At 38.5% G+C, this 21,881-nt stretch overlaps 1 protein-coding gene across 3 annotated transcripts in view; it reads right to left on the bottom strand.

The window, feature by feature from the left end:
* The window catches only part of INPP5F (inositol polyphosphate-5-phosphatase F), a 52,317-nt gene that overhangs the window by 3,495 nt on the left and 26,941 nt on the right, over positions 1-21,881 (bottom strand). For all 3 annotated transcript variants that reach the window (XM_078389623.1, XM_072995466.2, XM_020786502.3), the window contains exons 3-19: positions 19,500-19,636; positions 18,490-18,618; positions 16,747-16,914; positions 16,477-16,533; positions 15,934-16,132; positions 15,003-15,182; positions 13,264-13,331; positions 11,989-12,113; positions 11,496-11,573; positions 10,879-10,999; positions 8,492-8,620; positions 7,736-7,853; positions 6,873-7,071; positions 4,836-4,907; positions 4,616-4,689; positions 3,683-3,811; positions 867-954 (exon numbers count right to left, since the gene is read on the bottom strand). In XM_078389623.1, the coding sequence (XP_078245749.1) occupies positions 867-954; positions 3,683-3,811; positions 4,616-4,689; positions 4,836-4,907; positions 6,873-7,071; positions 7,736-7,853; positions 8,492-8,620; positions 10,879-10,999; positions 11,496-11,573; positions 11,989-12,113; positions 13,264-13,331; positions 15,003-15,182; positions 15,934-16,132; positions 16,477-16,533; positions 16,747-16,914; positions 18,490-18,618; positions 19,500-19,636 (2,071 nt within the window). The remainder of the gene's footprint in view (positions 1-866; positions 955-3,682; positions 3,812-4,615; positions 4,690-4,835; positions 4,908-6,872; positions 7,072-7,735; positions 7,854-8,491; positions 8,621-10,878; positions 11,000-11,495; positions 11,574-11,988; positions 12,114-13,263; positions 13,332-15,002; positions 15,183-15,933; positions 16,133-16,476; positions 16,534-16,746; positions 16,915-18,489; positions 18,619-19,499; positions 19,637-21,881) is intronic.

Here is a 21,881-nt window from a genome sequence, read left to right as displayed (position 1 = left end):
ACTACTGAGACATGTGCATCCAAGCTCAGAGCTGAATTCAGGACTATATCCAAGCTGTACACCTGGGGTTTCAGGGAGAGTATAACCCAATCCAGTACAGGCTGAGTCTCTATCTCCTTCCTTTGCCTTCTAACTGACCAGAAGCACCTCTGTCTTATCCGAGTTAAGTTCCAATTTGTTAGCACTCATCTAGCTCATTATTGACAACAGGCACTGGTCTAGACACAGAAGAACGTCCTTGGAATCAGATGGAAAGGAGAGGCAGAGGTGATCGCATTGAACCACAAAACTCTGGATAATCTCTTCCAATGGTTTCATGTAAATGTTGAATAGCATGAGAGGCAGGATTGAACCCTGGGGGACACACAGACCAATGGCCATTGTATCAAATTTGGTTCTCCCAATACACCTTCTGAGTTCAGCCACCCAGGAAGAGTAAGAACCACTGCAGAACAGTAACTGCAAGACCCATCACAGAATGGTGCCCCAGAAGACCATTACAACTGATGGTATGAAAAGCACTCTGTTATCTACAACAATTATTAACTTTTTGTATTTTGGACATGAGGCCCGTGTACACACAAAGCTGAGGTTCCCATTTTTCCTCTTTGTAAGAGACTAGAGAGATTTGTATTTGCAAAGGCAGTGGAAAGGTGCCCTGCCTGCAGTTGCATGCCAATCTTATCCTATGTGAAATAGTTCTGAAGCCCCCATCCCCATACAGCCAAAGAATATAATGCCAACAATCTGTGGCTGAACTTTAAAATGTGCATGCTGTTGGTTATTAATATTAGTAAGCAGTAACTCTAAGGAATGAGTAGAAGACTTAAAACTCAGAATTCAAAATAATGAAAGCACAGACTTACCTCTCTAGTTTTTTCTCTATAATGGGCACATCTAAACCCAGGGCTTGTTTTGTGATTCGCAGCATCTCTGCAATGCACTGCAGAGTGTCTGAAACATAAATTATTGATCCAACTTATACCTGACCAGAATGCATTTTTATTTCTATATTTAAATAAGATTTAATTGTAAAAGATAGTACCTGCCTTAATTTTAATGAAATGTCAACACAAAAATCTTTTCAAACTGGACAAGTGTTGTTCAATACAGTGGTGCCTCTACTTACAACCATTTCAAGTTGCAGCCAGCTCCGGCTGAAAAATTTTGCTTCGACTTGCGGCCGGAGCTTTGAGTTGCGAAAGGAAAAAGGCAAAGAAAAAAGGTGGGGAATTCAAATTTGCTAACCTTGGTAGGTGAAGAGTCTGCTTCTTTGTAGCTCTATCGCCCCAACGGTTAGAGTGAGTGCATCAGGGGCGGCTTGGGACTGCCTGGAGCTGCTTTCTGCTCCTGAGTAAGTACATTTACTTTGTTTTGCAGGGTGGGTTTGGGTGGGGTTGTTTCTGTGTTGTTAAGTTTTTTGTGTTTTGCTGTCTGTTTTTTTCCCAGCTGCATGGCGTTCCACTGGGGCTGCCTATGTGTGTGTGTGGGGGGGGGTGCACTTTTTTTCTCCAGCCCCATGGCGTTCTGCTGAGGTTGGCTGTGTGTGAGGGGCAAGTTGTGGTTTTTTCCCAGCCCCACAGTGTTCCGCTGGGGCTGGCTTTTTTGTTTGTTTGTTTTGGTGTGTTTGTTTTTCAGCCTTAGCCCATTCCTATAGCCTTGCAGCATTTATTTATTTATTTATTTATTTATTTATTTATTTATTTATTTATTTATTTATTTCCTGGCCGTAACAGATTAATGGGGTTTCAATGTATTTCAATGGGAAATTGAAATACATTGAAACTTACGGCCATTTTGAATTACGCCGATCTTCTGGAATGGATTATGGTCGTACGCCGAGGCACCACTGTATAAGTGAAAGGAAAGCAAACCATCTTCCTACGCTTTCCACAAAACACTCTATATACCAATACAGCCACATAATTGAACAAAAACACAAAAGAATTAGAGCTACACTTCCAATTATTCACAGAAGTGATTTTTTTTTTACATCCCTCTTGATTAAAAACTACTAGAATTTCTATTGGCGTTTGACCCATCTCTTACTAACATTGTCAACTTGTATCCTGGATAAAAAAGAAAGCAGTCTTGTGTTTTATGTACACAATTCAAAAAACAGGTGGGTTTGTCCAATTACTATAATATAAAGAGACAAGCATTCAAGTTGTGAAAAATTCAGCAGGCTGGATACTATAGAGTTTGGGGGGGGCAATAAAATCAAAACATCATTTTTTTTAATTGTCCCCTGCCTCCAGACTTTGGAGTAGAGAGGCTCATTACTTTTGGGCATTTCTATTCACAGCCAGAGGAGGAGGAGCATTATATTTCAATATCAGGAAATGAAGTGGCATCTCTTAATCCACAAAAGGAGAAAAAGACAACTGGCTTTAATCTCCTAAGGTGAAAGTTGAGAATGAAACACATCTCAAACTAATCACCAGAGGCTGGAGCTTCAACATTCAGCCAGAATAGTTCCTAGAATTTTGTGTTCTCCTCCCTGCCCCAAAAGCACTCCAGTGCCCAGCCTGATAAAATAAAAAAATCATGCAGGATAGGAAAGCTCATAGGTTTATGATAATTTGTGGTTCAATAGAAGTTTTACCCACTCTTGCTTCTATATCTTAGATATACCATTTCACACTGCAGGCAGTAGTGTACAGAATTAAATACGAAAATAGAAATCACTGTCAAGTAGAAGTGTTAGGAACAGTGATCTTGGTCCTGTGATAGTAGCAGACTCACATCTTTAACTGCAGGGTGACATACTCACAGTTATGTGTGTCTCCTAATTTCATCCTATATCATGTGACTACTTTGACATTTTTAAAAAATGTTACATCTTTCAATACTGCTTGGTAACTTAGAACTTCTTTTTAACTTTAATTAAAGTTGGTCAGAGGGTGCATTGATGGTGTCATGTCTTGACCAGTATCTCTGATATTATGTGATTTTATCAAAATAGTGTATTCTTATCTTCCTGGTCACTGACTGTAATAAAGTATTATTATTATTATTATTATTATTATTATTATTATTATTATTATTATTATTATTATTATTATTATTATTATTATTATTATTATTATTATTATTATTATTATTATTATTATTATTATTACAGGTCTGTGCTATTCAGAGGTTCAGGCACACACAGAGGAAGTTTGAAGCCCTTCCTCCTGTCTCCTAGCCTAGGAGAGTAGCAGCTCAATGACTACTGTAGAGAAAAAAACCTGCGAGTGGGGATAAACTTGAGCACCCCTGAATGAGCTAACTTCTCTTATCATGACTAATTATCTATAATCCTACTCGGCCAAGGGCCAGTGAAAACTATACTGAATCCCAACCCTTTCTCTCTGATAAATTACCAGATGAGGCTCCTTGAGATCAGCCAGTAGACAAGATTCTGCTTGCATAAGCAGATTTCTGTTGGCAGAAGAACATTAGCTTATTCCAAACCCTGTATATGGCTTAGCTATCTCATCTCTGAGTTATACTGTTGTCCAATAAAATCAAACTGTAAAACAGATGTATTTAGAAATGTAGATTTCTTAGCTTTTTTCCTGTTAAGTTATTTTATGCTCCAAAGACTTGTCCAATGGAATCCTTCAAATTAAATTATATCTCCTACATGCAGTGCAGAAAAACAATGTGCTTCTACCCTTGGAAGTAGCCCATTTACCTTTTCCATCCTCTTCAGGGTTGCGCATGACAGCTCGAAGGGTATGAAAATATCCACTTGTATTGTTGTACTTGTAATGGAGCCTCATGCAGGAGAACTTGGGCTTTCCAAAAAGAGTTGGTTCAGAACCTTTTTGAAAAAGCATTAGCCTCTTAGGAACATAGAGTGAACGTTTCAAAGAACACATGTCAGAATCTTCTAACTCTTTCCATTAGCAGCCATTCTACCTGGCTGCATCAAAGAAGAGATGAAACATTGCTCCTATCATCACTACTGATTCAGTGGTATCAACTGCTATTGACTCTTCCCCTCTGTAAACTATCTCCTGCAGTTCCATTGTGTAGCTTCAATTATGTATCATGAAACTGGTGACATAAATGAATTTGCTTATTTTCCTCTACAGCTATGCAACATGAGGGTTAGAGACTGGGTCTTGGAAGTTGCAGGTTCAAATTTATTTAGGCATGATGCTCACTGGATAATATCGGGGGAATCACTATCTCTCAGTCTCACCCAATTCACAGGGTTGTATCAAAGATAAAAGGGGAAGGGACACATTTGTGTTCACATATTTAAGTTATTTAGAGGAAAGGTAAGGGTTTGTTTTAAATCCTTTCACCTTCTGTATTTTATCTGTGTTTTTCCCAGCTGTAACTACACCACCTGCTTTGGTAAGAAGTACCTATAAAATTTGCCAAAGAAATCTTAAATTTTCAGTATAAGGCAGCCAAAAATATTTTAAACTGTTATTCACATTTTCAATAATGTGTAGCCTGTATAATTAAAAATTGTAAACTGCCCGGAGAGTGCTTGTAGCGCTATGGGGCGGTATATAAGTCCAATAAATAAATAAATATAAATAAATAAATATCACAATAATCTTGGCAGGAAAAGGGGCTAGAATGCATTAAAATATAAGTGCTTTATTCTTACCAATTTCTATCCTCTCCAGATCTTCAAGGCTCAGCCTTTGGTATTGGTTTACTTTATCTACTTCATCATCATAGCTAGATAAATAAACATCAATACCCAAAGTTACCTTTTGAATATTTCACAATGCATGCAATAGAAACAAACCAACCAAATATACATAAGATGACTTTCTGACATCTTTGTGTTTAGTGTATGAAGCAGGAGGAAAAATCTTACTTACTAGGCCACGTAGTAGGCACAGTTAGAAAGCAGCAGCAGAACATCTACATCTTTATGAGTAGCATCAATGAGGCTAAATAAAAAACAATATAGAATCTTACAATAACAAAAATTACAGAGTAAATACATCAGATCTTTTATACATCACACAACTAAGAAACCAATATGAACACAAAAACCATTTTTACAGATGACTGGTTAGAACACTATCAACAAAATCAAGAAATCTACAACTTGATTCAAAATCTTGTAAAGAATGAAAGTATCTTTCAATTTCTTATTTCAAAGTACATTAAGCTGAAGAGGTGAAATGGTTCAGTAACTGTAAACCTCCTCATAGGCTTCCCACTATAAGTATCTCTAGCACAGAACACGTTCTGTGACCAAATCCTGCACCAAATGAGTGATGTTTAAGTACTGTGACCGCATGAAACAGGCAGACTACGGGGGCAGGGGAGTGTTACTGTGCTAATACCAGTAGCTCTTGAAGAATTGTAAAACTGTGGTAGTAATTTCACACACAAATGGATATTAACTTCAAATATCAACACTGTAGCATTTGTGTCGGAATGTACTTATATTACACTATTACAGAAGTTTGATGCCACTTTAGCTTCCAAGGGTCTATCCTATAGAATAGTGGTTCCCAACCTTGAGTAACCCAGGTGTTCTTGGACTGCAACTCCCAGAAACTCCAGCCAGCACAGCTAGTGGTAAAGGCCTCTGGGAGTTGCAGTCCAACAACACCTTGTTTACTCATGGTTGGGAATCACTGCTATAGAATTCTAGAATTAGTAGTATGATATGGTAAGTCCAGGATCTCTGCTAGGGAGTCTAGATTACATAGTTCAAGACAGGACAAACACAGTGGCATCACAGATAAAGTACTGTAGTTATCAAACTGCTACAACTGTGCAGTATATACACACCCACAGAGGTTTTTACCTCACCCTTGAGACAAGGTTCCAGGGCAGTTAACAAACAGGCAGTTAACAGACACAAAACATGTCTTAACTTAAAAATTAAATAGAGATAAACTAAAGATAGTCAAATCCAAAACTGACCAAAGAAAAACAAAAGAAGTATGATAAAACAAGCTGAAATGAGAGGTCTTCATCTAGTATCTACAAAACAACCAAGGAAGAATACCTCCCTGAAGAACATTTCACACCAGGGATACTGCTACTGAAAAGGCCGTTTCTCTAGCTGCCACCAACCACACTTCAGATGCAAGTGTGTAGGGGGGGGAAGCCTAGAGAAGGGTATATGTCAAAGATCTTGAGGTAACTGGGCAGACAGATGTGAATATCAGACCAACTGTTAGATACTCTAGCCCCAAGACAGAAGAGCTTTCACTATTAAAACCAGCCCTTTGAACTGGGGGTGGAAATGGACCACATGAATTTTCAACATTACATGATCAAACCATCTAGTCCAAGTTGTTAATCAGACAACTGTATTTGAAGTTTCTAAGACATTATTAGAAGCAGCCCCATATATAATGCATTATAGTTATCTAATCTAGAAGTTAACTGAAATCAAATACAGGACTCAGTCAAGAATAACCACATTAGATGGCTAACTTATAAATTGACATTTAAGATTCCAAGACCTCAACACTGAATGCAGTGAGGACACAATATCACACAATCTGAAAGTTAAACCCAGGAAATCAGTATTGGTCTGTCTGTTATCCCATTTTCTAACAACAGATACTTTCTTTAGCATTCCAGTTCTTTTCCCCATTAACCAATGTTCTTTAGGACATATAATACAGCAGCTTCCCACATCCTGGTACCTTTTCCACACGCAGCGGACTAGAGTTTTCATTACTCCTCAATTGGGAATAATGAAGATTGTGGCTCAATATACGTGAAGGGCAGCAGGTTAGGGAAGTTATATGAAACACAAATTGGATGAACAAAGGTAAAGAATAATCTCCTCCCCCATTCACACTGTATCACCTCATCACACATTTAGTAGTTGTGGAAGACACCACAGTTTTGTATAGTTAAGATAATTCTAGATTTTTTCATACCTTGGATCACAATCAATAAGAGCCCAACCACCATGAAATTTTTCATCATCTGGTAAAAGCAGCTTCATGTAACTTTGCAATAACTGGCTTATCAATTCCTGATGACTTCTCAAGTTTTCCCCATGCAGTGCTTCATGTTCTTTTTCTTTTGTAAATATGGAATAGAGATCCTCTGTCACAGGAATGCCCTGCATTAAATCTAGACACCCCAGCAAAAAAAGCCAAAAGAAAAATACAACACAACACAATAAAATATACAGTGAGCGTCGCAGAGTAAATTGTAAGATAAAATGAATACTAGATAAAAATACAGATTAGCAGTTTAAATACTTCAGAGCTTTGAGAGTCAAATATATTAAAATGAGGATATACAATAACCAAAAGGGGGTGACATAAAGTGGTATCTGGATCTCTTATTTGGTTCCCTAACCAACAAGGATAGCATAACTTGGCTAAAGCTTGGGGGAGAATTCACTGATTTTTACTAAGTTTATTTTTTCCACCATCATTTGACCTCATACTTTTTCCACCACCTTATTCAAAGTATTCATTTTTTCCTGAAATTTTGTGGGGGTTTTTGTGGGGGTTTTATTGAAGGGAAAAAAACATATAACAATTACTGTCTGGAAAAATCAGCTAAAATGGGTCAATCCAGTTCACACATAAATAGTCACAAAGATTCTGACCAAATAAGTAGTTTAGCTGAAAGTCTCAAAATATCATTTCCCCACCAGACAATGAAACTGCTCAAGATAAAACCACTTAAGTTTAAAGTTTCTCAAAAGTAAGTCAGCTGAAACAAGAATTCAACAATACATATTAGGTAATTATTCCAGCATGAAGATAGACTGAAACAGTCTTACCTATGACTGCCTGTCTGTAGGCATCCCTGAAGCGATTTAAGTAGTATCTGTTTGCAGAGTTAACACCATCTTTCATAACTCCTGCCAGCTTCCTTTCTCCGGTCCTTGTAAAGTCACCCTATTACACAGAATGCCCCTCTGAATATTCAGTGAGCTGGTTATTCACAAGTCTGTTTTTTTAAGTAACAGTTTTCAATTTTCCAAAGTTTGCTTTGAGAAATTATAGCAGTAGAAAATGGCATTTCAAATCTAATGTTGTGCCACATATTAAAACACATTTCATAATCACCATTTGAAACACACCTTTCATCTGTGAAATATAGTTGCAAAGACCTAAACACAAGATTTATGGTACAGTCTTAATAAGAGATCATTATGCTATAATAAGAGATTATGCTATAATAAGAGATCATTATCCTATATGACAAATGGTTTGCTTCACTGCAAATACATACAGGGCAGCAAAAATGTACTAAATATAAACAATCTCTGTAGTAATATCATCAGGCGTGTTTTTGAACAGCTCAGCAAACCCAAAACAGTCTAGTTTCCATAGAATTTGAAAAAGGCATTTAGTTTATTTGTTAGAAATGTTTTAAGGAAATAACATATTGAAAATATTTCTGTTTCACAGAACTGAACCATCTCCTGTTAGCAAGGAATGTTATTTAATAATGTTAAGGACAAGGTACTTTACTAAAGTGCAACATAAAGATCATATTATTTCAAGCTGGGTTTTTTGTTGTTGTTTTTTACCTTTAATGCTGCTGTACCAGCATACTGTCTGCTGATTGCATCACCATTGTTAGCCCATATGATCTGGTAGATTCGATTGCATTTCACTGGCAGTGGCTGTTCTGGTGGCATCACACCCAACTTCTTCAACTAGAATTAAATTTGTTTGTAATTATTATACTTTTCTCTGCCCCCACTTTTTTTTAAACTCTAGGTGTGCATTAATCAAGCCATATCTTTCTCCTGGAGGTACAGAAACATGTATTTTGGTATTTATCACTCATTTTCCACAAGTACCTAACACAGATTATCCACCATCTCCTTTCACATTCAAAAATCTCAAAAACAAAAAGGTGACATTCAGAGATATCTGCAAAAAGGTAAGCACATAATGGATTCATAATTGCAATGGTACATTTGTTGAAATGTTATAATTCTTCATATAATTATAAACCATAGTTTTAGGCAGCCTTCAATCTCAAGAGACTATGGTAATATGCTCTGTATGGAGGACTTGGAAGATCATCTAGTGTGGCTGAGAAGGCCAATTCGAGAGTGACAATCCCTTCCACACTGAAGACAAATCCAATCTGTCCCCTGTCCAGCTCCCTGATTTTGTTGGTTCCGTGACTGCCTCTTTGCCTCGGCCTGCAGGAGAAGGGTCTCTTCAAAATGGGAGGGGACATGATGCACCACCTGCCTCCAGGTTGAACACTCAGATGTCAAGGTTTCCCATCTGTTGAGGTCCATTCCTAAGGCCTTCAGATCTCGCTTGCAGATCTCCTTGTATCGCAGCTGTGATCTCCCTCTGGGATGATTTCCCTGCACTAATTCTCCATACAGGAGATCTTTCAGAATTCAAACATCAGCCATTCTCATGACACGCCCAAGTCAGCGTTGATGTCACTGTTTCAGTAATGTATACATGCTAAAAATTTCAGCTCATTCTAGGACTACTCTATTTGGAACTTTGTCCTGCCAGGTGATACCAAAAACGTGTTGGAGACAATGCATATGGAACGTGTTCAGCTTCCTCTCCTGCCATGCACAAATGGTCCTGGACTCACTGCAGTACAGGAGTATACTCAGGACACAGGCTCTATAGACCTGGATCTTGGTATATGCTGTCAGCTTCTTACTGAGCCATACATACTCTCTTTGTGAGTCTAGAGAACATGGTAGCTGCTTTGCCAATGCGTTTATCCAGCTCAACATCTAAGGACAGAATGTCAGAGATCATTGAGCCAAGGTACACAAAGTCATAAACAACCTCCAATTCCTGCGTGGAGATGGTAATAGAGGGAGGTGAGTCCATGCCCTGGCCTATGACTTGTGTTTTCTTCTGGCTGATTGTTAATCCAACATCTTGGTAGGCCTTGCTAACACGATTCAGAGTTGTTGGAGGTCTTCAACAGAGTGGGCAACAACAGCTGCATCATCGGCGAAGAGGAAGTCCCGCATGCATTTCAGCTGGACTTTGGCTTTCGCTCTCAATCTAGAATGATTAAAGAGCTTTCCATCTGATCTAGTCTGGAGGTAGACACCTTCTGTCGCAGTCCCAAAGGCATGCTTTAGCATGATAGCAAAAAAGATCCCAAACAGGTTCGGCGTGAGGACACAGCCCTGTTTCACTCTGCTTCGGATGTCAAAGGGATCTGATGCTGAGCCATCAAGAACTACAGTGCCCTTCATTTCCTCATGAAAGGACTTGAAGATCTTAAGGAATCGAGGTGGACATCCAATCTTGGGAGGTATTTCATCTCTGCTAACCAAATCAAAGGCCTTTGTGAGATCTATGAAGGCCACAAAGAGTGGCTGTTGTTGTTCCCTACATTTCTCCTGCAGCTGTCTGAGGGAGAATACCTCAGCTCGAAATCCACATTGTGATTCTGGATAGACTCTGTCTGCAAGCACCTGGAGTCTCTTCAGCACAACACAGGCAAGCAGCTTCCCTACAACTCTGAGAAGAAAGATGCCATGGTAGTTATTACAGTCGCCCCTGTCTCCTTTGTTCTTATACAATGTGACGATGTTTGCATCCTTCATGTTCTCCTAATTCTTCATAGAATTATCAACCATAGTTTATTGTGATAAGATCACAAAACTACCTTATCTAAATCACTCTGCTAATTAAAAACCATCAAAGGAGATGATTGATTATTTAACATTTCAGTGTGTATTTCAACATTATTTGAACAACTATAACAGAAATCATTCTAAAATCCCTAGAGCTAGTATTGAGTTTGGACTTTAAATTAGACAATCAGTCTTAAATATTTAAAACATGAATACTCTTTGCACAGATTTACACACTTGTTTACTATTTAAAGATCATCCAAGGCATTTAACAGTGTTCTTCATACGGACTGGTGACAATTAAAGTTGCAATAATAAAACTGCCATAATACCTGTTGTTCCATAACTACACGGGCAATAGCAGCTTGAACAACATTGGTTCGGTCCAGGCAATCCATACAGTTAACTCGAAAAATTCCTTCCTGTTTACAAATCACACCAGCTTGGTCCACCCTTCCAACAAATAAAGCAAAATTATTAGTGAGCTTAAAACACAGGTATCCTGTATTACCTGGAGTAAAACATTATCCTCCATTAACTACCTATTATGAGACAGAGATTTCCCATGCAATATGAAAAATACTGGCTGAAATCCTGTTGCTAAGTCACAACTAGAATAGGCCCTTTGAATCAATGGAATCTATAGACAAGTTAACTCACTAAATCACCACTGAACATTGTTTACAGAATGTCTCTTGCCCATTTCAAAACTGCCTTACAGGATAAAACATTATCCATACTAAGTGATACAACTGCATCATACATTATTAAAAAAAAAAACACTATTGCCTTTGGTGGAGGCTCTACATGGAGAGGCCACCTCCTGCCCAGATGTCTCCATGGTCACTACTCACTCAAGTATCTTATGCACCATTACAAGTGTGTGACAAGCTCTCTTTGTGCAATTTATTTCCAAATTTCAGATTTCAGTGAACTCATTAATACCAACCAGCACCACTTCACATCAGTGATGATATCTGAAATGGCATCCGTTAACGTTTGCACATTTTCAAACTTCATTCCACGACTAAAAGAACAAAGAAAACACAAGTTGTTGCAGTTTTTATCATTACAGGAATATACAGCTTACATTATCACACAAAAGCTGAAAGAACTTTATCTTCACCCTCATACTTTTCCTAAGTAATTTCTATCATCTTCTACAAAAACAAGTCCTTGACAGATCAAATGAGATTACTGTGCCTGCTCTATTTATTTACCATTGATAAATCGCAAGGGAGGTCAGGGACTTACAGTGTAACAATTACATACTTCAAATCCTTATTTCTATGTGTCATTATTTACATAAATATTTTTATAAAGACAATGTTGTGAAATAGTTTCTAAAAAAAACATGAAACTCTTTATCTGTAGAAACATATGACAAAAAGCTGTTAACTTAATCTCTAAAGAACATCTAAAGATACTTTTCACATCCTTACCAATGTTCATGGAAATCAAATGAAACATATGTAAGGCTTGGATTGTTGTACAGCAAAACTTGTTTAAGATAAGCATCACCAATAATTTTTTCTCGTCCAGTCTGATCCACCAAGTTAATAATAATCTGTTCAACATTGATAAAATTAAAAGGCCATTAGTTACAAAAAAAGGAAAGCAGGCAAATGTTTATATGTTTGCATAAAGATTGCAGGTTAAGACGTCTGGACTTTTTAAAGTGGTTAACGTTCCATGCCCAAGGAGGTTCTCAGGAATGTTAATTCTTAAGTGATTCTTAAATGCTTTCTCAAGAAGTGCTAGGAATTCCACTGGGATTTTATATCCATTGCAATGCCAGTGTTCTATCAAATCATTCTATACAGTATAATCTTATGGATCAAGCAGAGCACACTAAACAAACTTTCATCCAAGGGTAGCCTTCCTGAATTAGAAAATAGTTCTACTTGTGCAAGGCACGGAACTCCATTTTTACTGACTGCCCTCCCCATTTCATTTCCTGTGCTCCTCAAAAACGTTAAGAAAATTTATTGAACACTATGTGACATGCCACAAAGGGCTGTGGAGGTGGGATAAGGGCAGAGACATGGCAAAAAAATAGATTCTTCTTTGATTTCCACTAGCCCAATGCTCCCGTTGTATACAATCCAGAGTTTCTTAAATAGTACACATTCTGTTTGCTCCACGTAACAGCTACAACTCTGAGGACTTAGACAAAGGACGAAAGTATGCATACGTAAACACAAACACACACACGTCATTGTAAATGGCCATAACAACTGAGATGCTATCATATAGACAACTGTTTTACATCAAAGAACATCTTAGCATTTATTTTTGTCCGAGCTGTTACTTTGTTTCTGTTAAGTATAGTAGCCTGAACAGTTAGACGTTGCTAAAATACCCTGTTTCCCTGAAAATAAGCCCTAACCTGAAAATAAGCCCTGGTATGATTTTTCAGGACGCTCATAATATAAGCCCTACCCCAAAAATAAGCCCCAGTTAAGTAAAACCCTGCCCTCCACCATTGTGCAGCAACCAGAAGATGACATGACAGTATTTGAATAAATGTAGATTGTTGTACATGAAAAAAAAATCCCGTGAAAATAAGCCCTAATATCTTTTTGGAGGAAAAATTAATATAATACCCTGCCTTATTTTCGGGGAAATATGGTATGTTTCTATTTGTCAGAAATTAAGACCCAGTCCTCAAAGTTGCCATGTATTATACATGTTGTAAGAATTTATTCAAAACCTACCTGTTTTGTATAAATTTTTAACTGTTCTTCAAAATGTGCACAGAAATAAGGGATAGTTTCCTTTTCACCTGTAAGGCAAAGAACATTGTGAGTACTGGAGGGAGGTGTATATGCTCACATTTCAAAGTACTGTATCTGAGTACTGCTGTAGGATCATATTGGAACTATATGTGTAAGTTTCTATGGAAAGCATTTCAAACAAAAAGCTCGCTAATCTGGCCTATTCTGGTGAAAATTATAAATTAATTCCAGAACACCCTTCCACATGAGCTTCTACTTCCAGTTTTGTTCAACTCCAGAATGCTCGAAGTCTTCCAGTTTGTAGCTCTCGGGGCTGGTATCTCCACCTGATTCTACAAACAGCATTGGCCCCTGATGCTATTCTAACCAGTCAACCAAAAAATATTTAATACCGTTCTAGTTAGTATGTAGCAGAATTCAGCTGTACTGAGTATGGGCATCCAGTCTCCTAAAAGAAACTGTATAGATGAGCCACTGCAGTGTACTAGGAAAAGCTAGAACTAAAGTCAGCATTGCCTGTACTGTAAGGTTGCCAAGTGTCTTACAGACAAGATACAACTCTTTTCCTTGCTTCAGAAACTGTGGTTCATGAGAAATGGGGTGTCAACACTAAGTGGAAGAGCTTAACTCTGGTTCAGTCCCGGGACTCAATTCAATCATGAGATCGTAATTAGCAGGACTTCAGCTAATCCAGCCTAATAGCCACATCCAAAACTTTCTGCACATGAGGTCTGTTTTTACTAAGGTGAATGGGGCTCTGAAACTAACTTTAGGAAGTGATCCTTTACAAACATATGAAAAAAAGCTTGATAGTTCAGCTAATGCCAACAGACATACTGTACACTCTATGTACTGCTGTAATCTAAATGAAGCGAAATGTAAAATAATGCAAACTACAAATACAGAGGAAGAAAAAAAAACAGTAACATGGCAGAATTTGACACATGGCAGATGTTAAGATGGTGTCAGAGACTCTGTTTGCAGAGTGACTACTTGAACGGAGAAATGTCAAACAAAGAATATAGGCTGCAATAATTAAATGAAGACCCTTCCTTATTAAGACCACAGATGTTCCTGTGTCAGTAAGAAATGTACTTTCACCATATAGTTCAGCTTTATAGTATTTACAGCAACTATATTAAGTAGCATTTGTCCTCTTGTTTATCATCTACTTGAAAAACTAGAAGATGTGGTTAGAAGACTGCTATGCCCTAGAACAGTGGTGGCAAACCTTTTTGGGCTCACATGCCCAGACTGGGAAAAAAACAAAGCAGTGGGTGGCGTGCCATGACAGTGGAACTGGAAGTGGAGGCGGAAGGGGGAATCCCGGCACAGAGGTGCCTCGAGACCCCTCTCCGGATCTGCTGCCAGCACCAGCTGCTCTGGATCCACCTGCCGAAGCACCAGCACCGTGGATACAGCCTCCTTCTCAGGTTTGGATGGGGGGGGCAGTAGTGATCTGGCAACTTATGGCTCATGTGCCAGCAGAAGCGGCTCTGTGTGCCAGCTGTGGCACGCGTGCCATAGGTTCGCCATCGCTGCCCTAGAATAACAAGGAGCAAACATAGAGATGACAGCAAAGACACTGCTTCCAGGCACCAGTAAAGGAGATCCAAGTAATCATCTCTGCTGCTACAGGTAATATAACTAGAAGTCAGCAATAAAATCTTAAATCCAGCAAACGCAGCAAAAGGCACTGACATTATGTCAACACTTACTTTTGTCCAATCTTGGCCGGGGATTATATCTATAACCAACCTGACTCCAAAACACTGGCACAGAGCCTCTTGTCTGAACAAAGGAGAGGGTGTGGTTATGGACGTGAATCAATTGTTCAGTCTCCACATAATTTGCCACATTCCCATTTTTATCAACCCCTCGTCGTTTGTAACGCATCCCTGGAAAATAAGCCAAGATTTCACAGGAAACATTCAATACATTCAAGTTGTACATGGTACCTGTCCATGAACATTTGGATTGGATTATCTCATGAGAACCCAAAGAAATAAAAGGAAATCCAAAATCTCAGATCTTGACTTTCGATAGCAACAGGCTAACACAGTTCTATTCTGGAAACTGAGAGTGAAATTGTTATAAGTAAATATAAAACACGAAGCCCAGATGTATACCATTTTTATGACAGTATATAGTCACTATCAAAATCTAAAAATTCAGAAAAATAGAACTCAATTTTAGCTATAACTATTTTTTCTAGTTTTATCACAGTTCAAGTGCTCAAGGCCACAACAAGGAAAAGTTATTCACATATCAAGATTCAGCACACCATATTGCATAAAATCAGCAAATATGTAAGTATTGGTCCAGTCCTCTACATTAAATAAAGAGCCCCTAACATGACTTTCACATGAGGGAGCATGTGAATGCACTAAGCCAGGGTGTGCATGCATCCGCAAGATCAAAAAGTACAAATTTGCTTACATTACCAAACAAGATTTCAGCCACAGACTCTTGCCCACTTCACAACGTCTTGGGTAACAAATAATTTCTCATATGGAGCAGCTCCCCTCTAAATTTAATTTTTTTTTTTTTACATTTTGTAAATTTTTTAAAAAATGTCTGTGGTTTTTTTTTTAATGAGGTTCACTGAGCATCTTAGACTTATAAAGTATGTGGACTGTATTGGCTTACCAGCTCTATGGCGGCTCCGGCGTGAGATTAGCGCCACAAGAAAACAAGGGTAAATATTATCCACACAGACAGATTCCTGAGGTGGTGTTTCAGGACTGCTCTTCTCCTCATCCGATGCTTCATTATAATTAACTACAAGTTCTTCAATCTGAACAAATCCCTGGATGATTGGGATAATCCAAAAATCCACTTCAGATTTCTGCAAATTAAAATGTAAGGAAGTAGAATGAGCTATAGTTTACTAACTCACTTCCAAATGAGCTTGGAAAGGAAGTGAGGGAAGGGCCTCTCCAGATGATCTTAAAAGTCAGATGGGCTCACTTGGGAGATATAATCCTTCAAACAGTCTGGACCCAAACTATTTGAAGGATAGTACCACCTCATACAATGATACCTCTGTCACAAACAGATCAAGTACATGGACAGTACCAGTGTTCTTATTTGCCTATGATACTGAGCAGTGCCAACAAGAATTAGAACAGACAGATACACAGCACACAGAGGTTCTAAAGGGATTTCATATGCATATGAAACATTACTCACACAAATATTTATCAGATCTTCAATCATGTGTTTGTTCCAAAAGAATCTGTCATCAACCTGAAAAAAATAAATTATTATGTGTATCCTTTCTACATAACAGCAATTACTGAAAAAGACTTTTCCCTAGCAAACTCTCCATCAGAATTCCTTTCTGGAGCAAAACGTTTCTCAACCAGGAAATAAATGGATATTTGGGGAGGAGTTTACATGGACAAAATCTTTAGATGAGCATTCAAAATCCATCTAGTTTTACAATAAATATATCCTTACCTTCTTCCAAAGTGGCAAAGTAGTTTTTTCACATGCACTTTGCCTCTGGACAGAGTTTGTTAGGTCGTAAGTCAAACTGTAATAAAAAGAATCTGAGTCCATAAGCATTTTTAATAGTTCTTCCAAAAGCCGTCTCTCCAGTCTCTCTTTCTCTTTACTTTCTCTAACCTGCAAAACAGATTAAGATTAGAATTCATATTGCATATTTTGACTGAGTGAGAAAAAGTTTGTTTGCACTACTCAGCTGTCAATCCGTTCACTGGTGTGGACACAGAAGTCAAGGGCCATTTTTCAAATTGTCTGGTAGTTGGGACTGCCCTCCCAAGCAGGTGTGTTCACATCAGGAAGAGACATGGTCAAAATTGCTAGTCATCATGGTCATTGTCATTGTCATCTTAAAACTGTAGAGCTAGAAGGGATCCTATAGATCATTGAATCCAATTCCCATCAAGGAAGCACATATCTGAATGGGGGGGGGAGCAAAAAAAGCAAAGCGTGCTGCTTATATACTGCCCCATAGGGCTTCAAGGACTCTCTGGGCAGTTTATAAGCTAATAATGCAGGCTACACATTGCCCCAGAGAGCTGGGTACTCATTTTACCCACCTCAGAAGGGTAGAAGGCTGAGTCAACCTTGAGTCGGCTACCTGGGATTGTACCCCAGGTCCTGAGCACAGTTTTGGCTGCAGGACAGTGGTTTAACCACTGCACCATGAGGCTCATTCAGAAAACCTCCTAAAATACAAGAGCTCCGGATTCTAAATCTAGGCACATGAGATTGTCAGGTGTGTGACAGCGAGGCAGAAAAATGCATCCCACCAGTTCTGCAGCTGCCCCTATATAACTGAGCAATGCAACAAAATTCTGATGAAGTTATAAATTTTTTAATATATTTTAAATTCATAACGTATTGTTCAATGAGATCAAACTCATTTCCTCAAACAAGTTCAATAAATAAAACTGATTTTGTAATGTAATTTACTTTTTAATGTAGTATTACTATTCTGAACAATGTAATTATCAGCAGTAGGAAATTGCAGGTCTGTGGTTCTTTGATGCCTAAACAAACTTTAATCAAAATGGCATGTAATCAACTGCACATACGGTCACCAACTAAGATGGAAGTTAGAATCCTAGAATTATCCACTTTTTCAGACACCGGAGTGCAAATAAATGTTCCATGTATTTATACACATCCCCAAGACCAGTTGAGAGTACAGATAATAGACAAATTGATCAAGATTTCTTAATACAGGGATTGTAAACTGTTAATTACTACTTGGCAGGTCATGGTCAACTGGACTTGGCTGTCACAGGAATGCTAAGAGATGTTTCCAGCACAGAGCTCAGAATCTATCATGGGAAAAAACTGTTGAAATCCATAAGGTACTACAGAAACCTCAGTTATTAATATAGTATATGTAGTGCACTAAGAAGCTGGAGAACAATTAATGTCATAATTAGCAACAAAATGTTTCCAAATTTGCTGATGAAATGTTTCAGTGAATTTCAGGAGTCAAAGATCAAGAGAAACGCAAGACAATTGGAAGCAACAAGATCCAAACAAAAATCTGATTTTACACCTTCACTTGAAGATGTGAAATAAGAAAATGTGGGTAAAACACCATGTGTGAATGCCAGAAACCATATTATGTAATGATCTACAGGGAGTTCAAAACATCATGAAAATTATGCATTTGCACAACTCTTACCACAAGTAGAAGAAAAGTTCCGAAAGACCCACCTTCTTTTTATTAGAAGCAGAAACATTTGATTTAATCTGAGTGAAAGTCTTGAGCAGAAATTTGGAGTCCTCGGGAGATTGTGTAATCTTCTCTGGTTTGTATATTCCAAAATGATGTTTTTTACAGAGCTAAAACACAATATATTTTGTTTATATCATGTTTGAAGGGATAATAGTTGATTATATGAGTGACTGTTTTGGAAATCATTGTTAAATGCATGTGCTCTTATAAAACAGTTTAACTAAAAGTTAATACGATTTGCATCTTTGTGAAAATACATTATCTATTTTAAGATAATAAAAGATACATCCTTTCATGTATGTCTCAAGGTTGTCACCTAAAACAATCTACAATAAAATACTAAAATACAGCTCTGTAAATCCATGTGATAATGATAATGCTAAGTGCAAATCCAGAAGTAAAAACATTTACAATATCCATTTGAAAGATGGAGCAGATACCAGAAAAACTTTATTACATAATACCTACAAACTTAACAAGACAGAATAGACTTTTTATGCCAGGCAAAATTGTCTAAGGAGAAAGGTTCTGGAGGATAATAGATGGTATTGCTTAAAATACTGTTTTGCAATAGTCACCTCTTTAAACTCTGAAGACATGAGAAAGATTCCGAACAAGGACATAACTGAGACACAGATTTTGTGTGGGAGAAGGTTGTCCATAACATGGGACTAGTTTTTTCTTTTAACGTACAATAAACCATGTAATTAAACTGTAAGTAAGCTGTGAAATGAATTATTCCAGAACACCATCCAGCAACCATCTTTGTCTACATGACTGTTGAAGCAGTTATTGTATACTGTAACTGTTAACATGAGAACTGACTCACTGGAGACAATCTAGATGTTCTGTAAGACATTCTTAGCTTCAGGCACAGCATATTCCCAGATGAAACGTTCAGGAAAGAGGATCAATAATGGGTGAGGGAACCCCAACTTTGCAAGCACTACACTTATGAAATACAAGATTTCAGAAGTTTTGCCTTTACCTCCAGCTCCAGATCTTGAGGTTCTGCTTCAGACAGTGGTACTGCTACAATCTTTGTTATCTTATAAATTTCATGATCCCCTGGAAGTTTGCCAACCACTGCTTTTTGGCGAATTAGAAGCAACCACCAAGGCAAATCTATAAGGAACCCAAATGCATTAGTTTGGCATGAGACACAAGTACCAACTGTAATTTTAACACTGTTAACAGCAACCCTTCACACTGTGTTTCCTTAGCACTGAGCTATCTCTTTCCAGCACTGAGGTAAGTCCTCATATCAGTCTGCAAGCCAAGGATATGGAACTGCAGATATAAGAACAAACTGCCCCAAATCAAGCCGCTTCCCATATTAAAGCCACAGGGAGAAAAGCCTCAAGACAAAATGAAATTCAGTCCCATCTAGTCATCTCCCCCAAAATCAGGTTTCTTGCTCCTCGGCAAAGATTGTAAAGTTTTGGTGACTAATCTAGAGAGCTCTCTCAAACTTCAAGCAATCTTTTATGTACGTCCAACAATGGGAAGAGAAACAACTAAATCAGTAATGATTGGTGAAGGAAGAAAAGCAAATAGAAGAAACAAAACATGTTGTGTCCAGAAAAAAAAAACTATTTTCATGGCTCTAAATATTGCAATGATAGCCCAGAAATATTATATACTTTAAAAACAAACAGGTTTCTTTCCCCCCAATATTCCATATTTAAAATTACACAATGTCCAGTATTCTACTGTATAATTACATCAGCATAGCAGAAATGACATCACGACCAGCCACAGATTGCTACTACCTAATGTTTTCATTTCGGATTATGTGTGACGTGCACATACAGTGGTGCCTCGCTTAGCGATGTTAATCCGTGCAAAAAAAAATCGCTGCTAAGCGATAACATTGCTAAGCGAAAATAAAAAGCCCATAGAAACGCATTAAAATGCAATTAATGCGTTCCTATGGGCTAAAAACTCACCTTGGGGGTGACCATTTTCAGTGCCTCTTAAGCGAGGAAACAAAGCGGACGGCCATTTTGAAACCGCCGATCAGCTGTGCGAAAATGAAGGCTTTGCGATGATCGCTTGCCTGCGATCATCGCAAAGCGAAATTTCCACATAGGGACCATCGCAAAGCAATCGCTTTCATCACTATACGGAGCGATCGCTATGCGAGGCACCACTGTAATGAGACTAAGTCACATGCAACCGGAAATTGAATTACTTAGTAGCAATGTGATAGTAACGTTATTTCCCCACCATAGCTAAATAATACCCTGTTTCCCTGAAAATAAGATCTAACCTGAAAATAAGTCCTAGTAGGATTTTTCAGGATGCTTGTAATATAAGCCCTATTCCAAAAATAAGCCCTGTTAAGTGAAACCCCACCCTCCACCATTGTGCAGCAACCAGAAGAAGATGACATGACTGTATTTGAATAAATGCAGATTGTTGTACATGAAAAAATAAAACATCCTCCGAAAATATGCTCTAATGCATTTTTGGAGCAAAAATTAATATAAGACCTTGTCTTATTTTCGGGGAAGCACGGTAGGGCGGGGTGGGGTTAAGTTACACATCTACCCTGATACTGCAATACCCCCTATGGGAACACACCCCAAGTGGCTGAGAGTCACTGATTTAAGCAATCAAAAAGTCACTGATCTAAGCAATCAAAACAGAGAAGGAAATTTATAAGCCTTTCTACGAAGATTATTAGAAGGTTCTCTAATTTCACCCAATTTGATTCAAAAGCTGTCATCAAATCTAAACAACATTAAATGAACTTGAAAATACAAAGCTACATTATTGTATTAATTAACCAGAAGTAAGGCACAAACACAAAGAGAGAGACAGAGATACTCTAGATCAGGGATCTCAAACTCAATTTACCTGGGGGTCGCTGGAGGCAGAGTCTGGTGAGGCTGGGGCGCATCAGATTTTTAAAAAAACCTAACAGAATCGCCTTGCCAAAGGAGAAAAGCCCCCATCGGTACCTGCGAAATTAAACAGAATGGGGCGCCCCACCACAGGTGCATGCGTGCGCATGCACATACACACACACACACACACACACACACACACACACACACACACACACACGGAGGTCCTGCAACCTTTCTCTGAGGGCTCCCCTCAAAAAAGAAGCAGCAGCTACCCCCACCATGACAGGGGAGCAAACTTTGTGAGGCGAGCCCAGGCAGCCTCCAGGGCCGAGGCAGCTGAAGCAGGACGAAGAGGAGGAGAAGGAAGCACCGCCGGGCGCTGAGGTGGCCGCTGGCCAGGCTGGTGCTGGGGGTGCTGAGAGAGAATGAGAGCCAGAGAGCCGCTTCCCTGGAAAAGGCGGTGGCGGCAGGAGATGCTGTTGGAGGCGCTGTTGGAGGCACTCTTTGAGGATGGC

This window comes from Pogona vitticeps, chromosome 3 (genome assembly GCF_051106095.1).
Source record: "Pogona vitticeps strain Pit_001003342236 chromosome 3, PviZW2.1, whole genome shotgun sequence".
Classification (NCBI taxonomy): Eukaryota; Metazoa; Chordata; class Lepidosauria; order Squamata; family Agamidae; genus Pogona; species Pogona vitticeps.
Note: the sequence above shows the minus strand (reverse complement) of the source record. Positions and strands in the feature narration are given on the sequence as shown.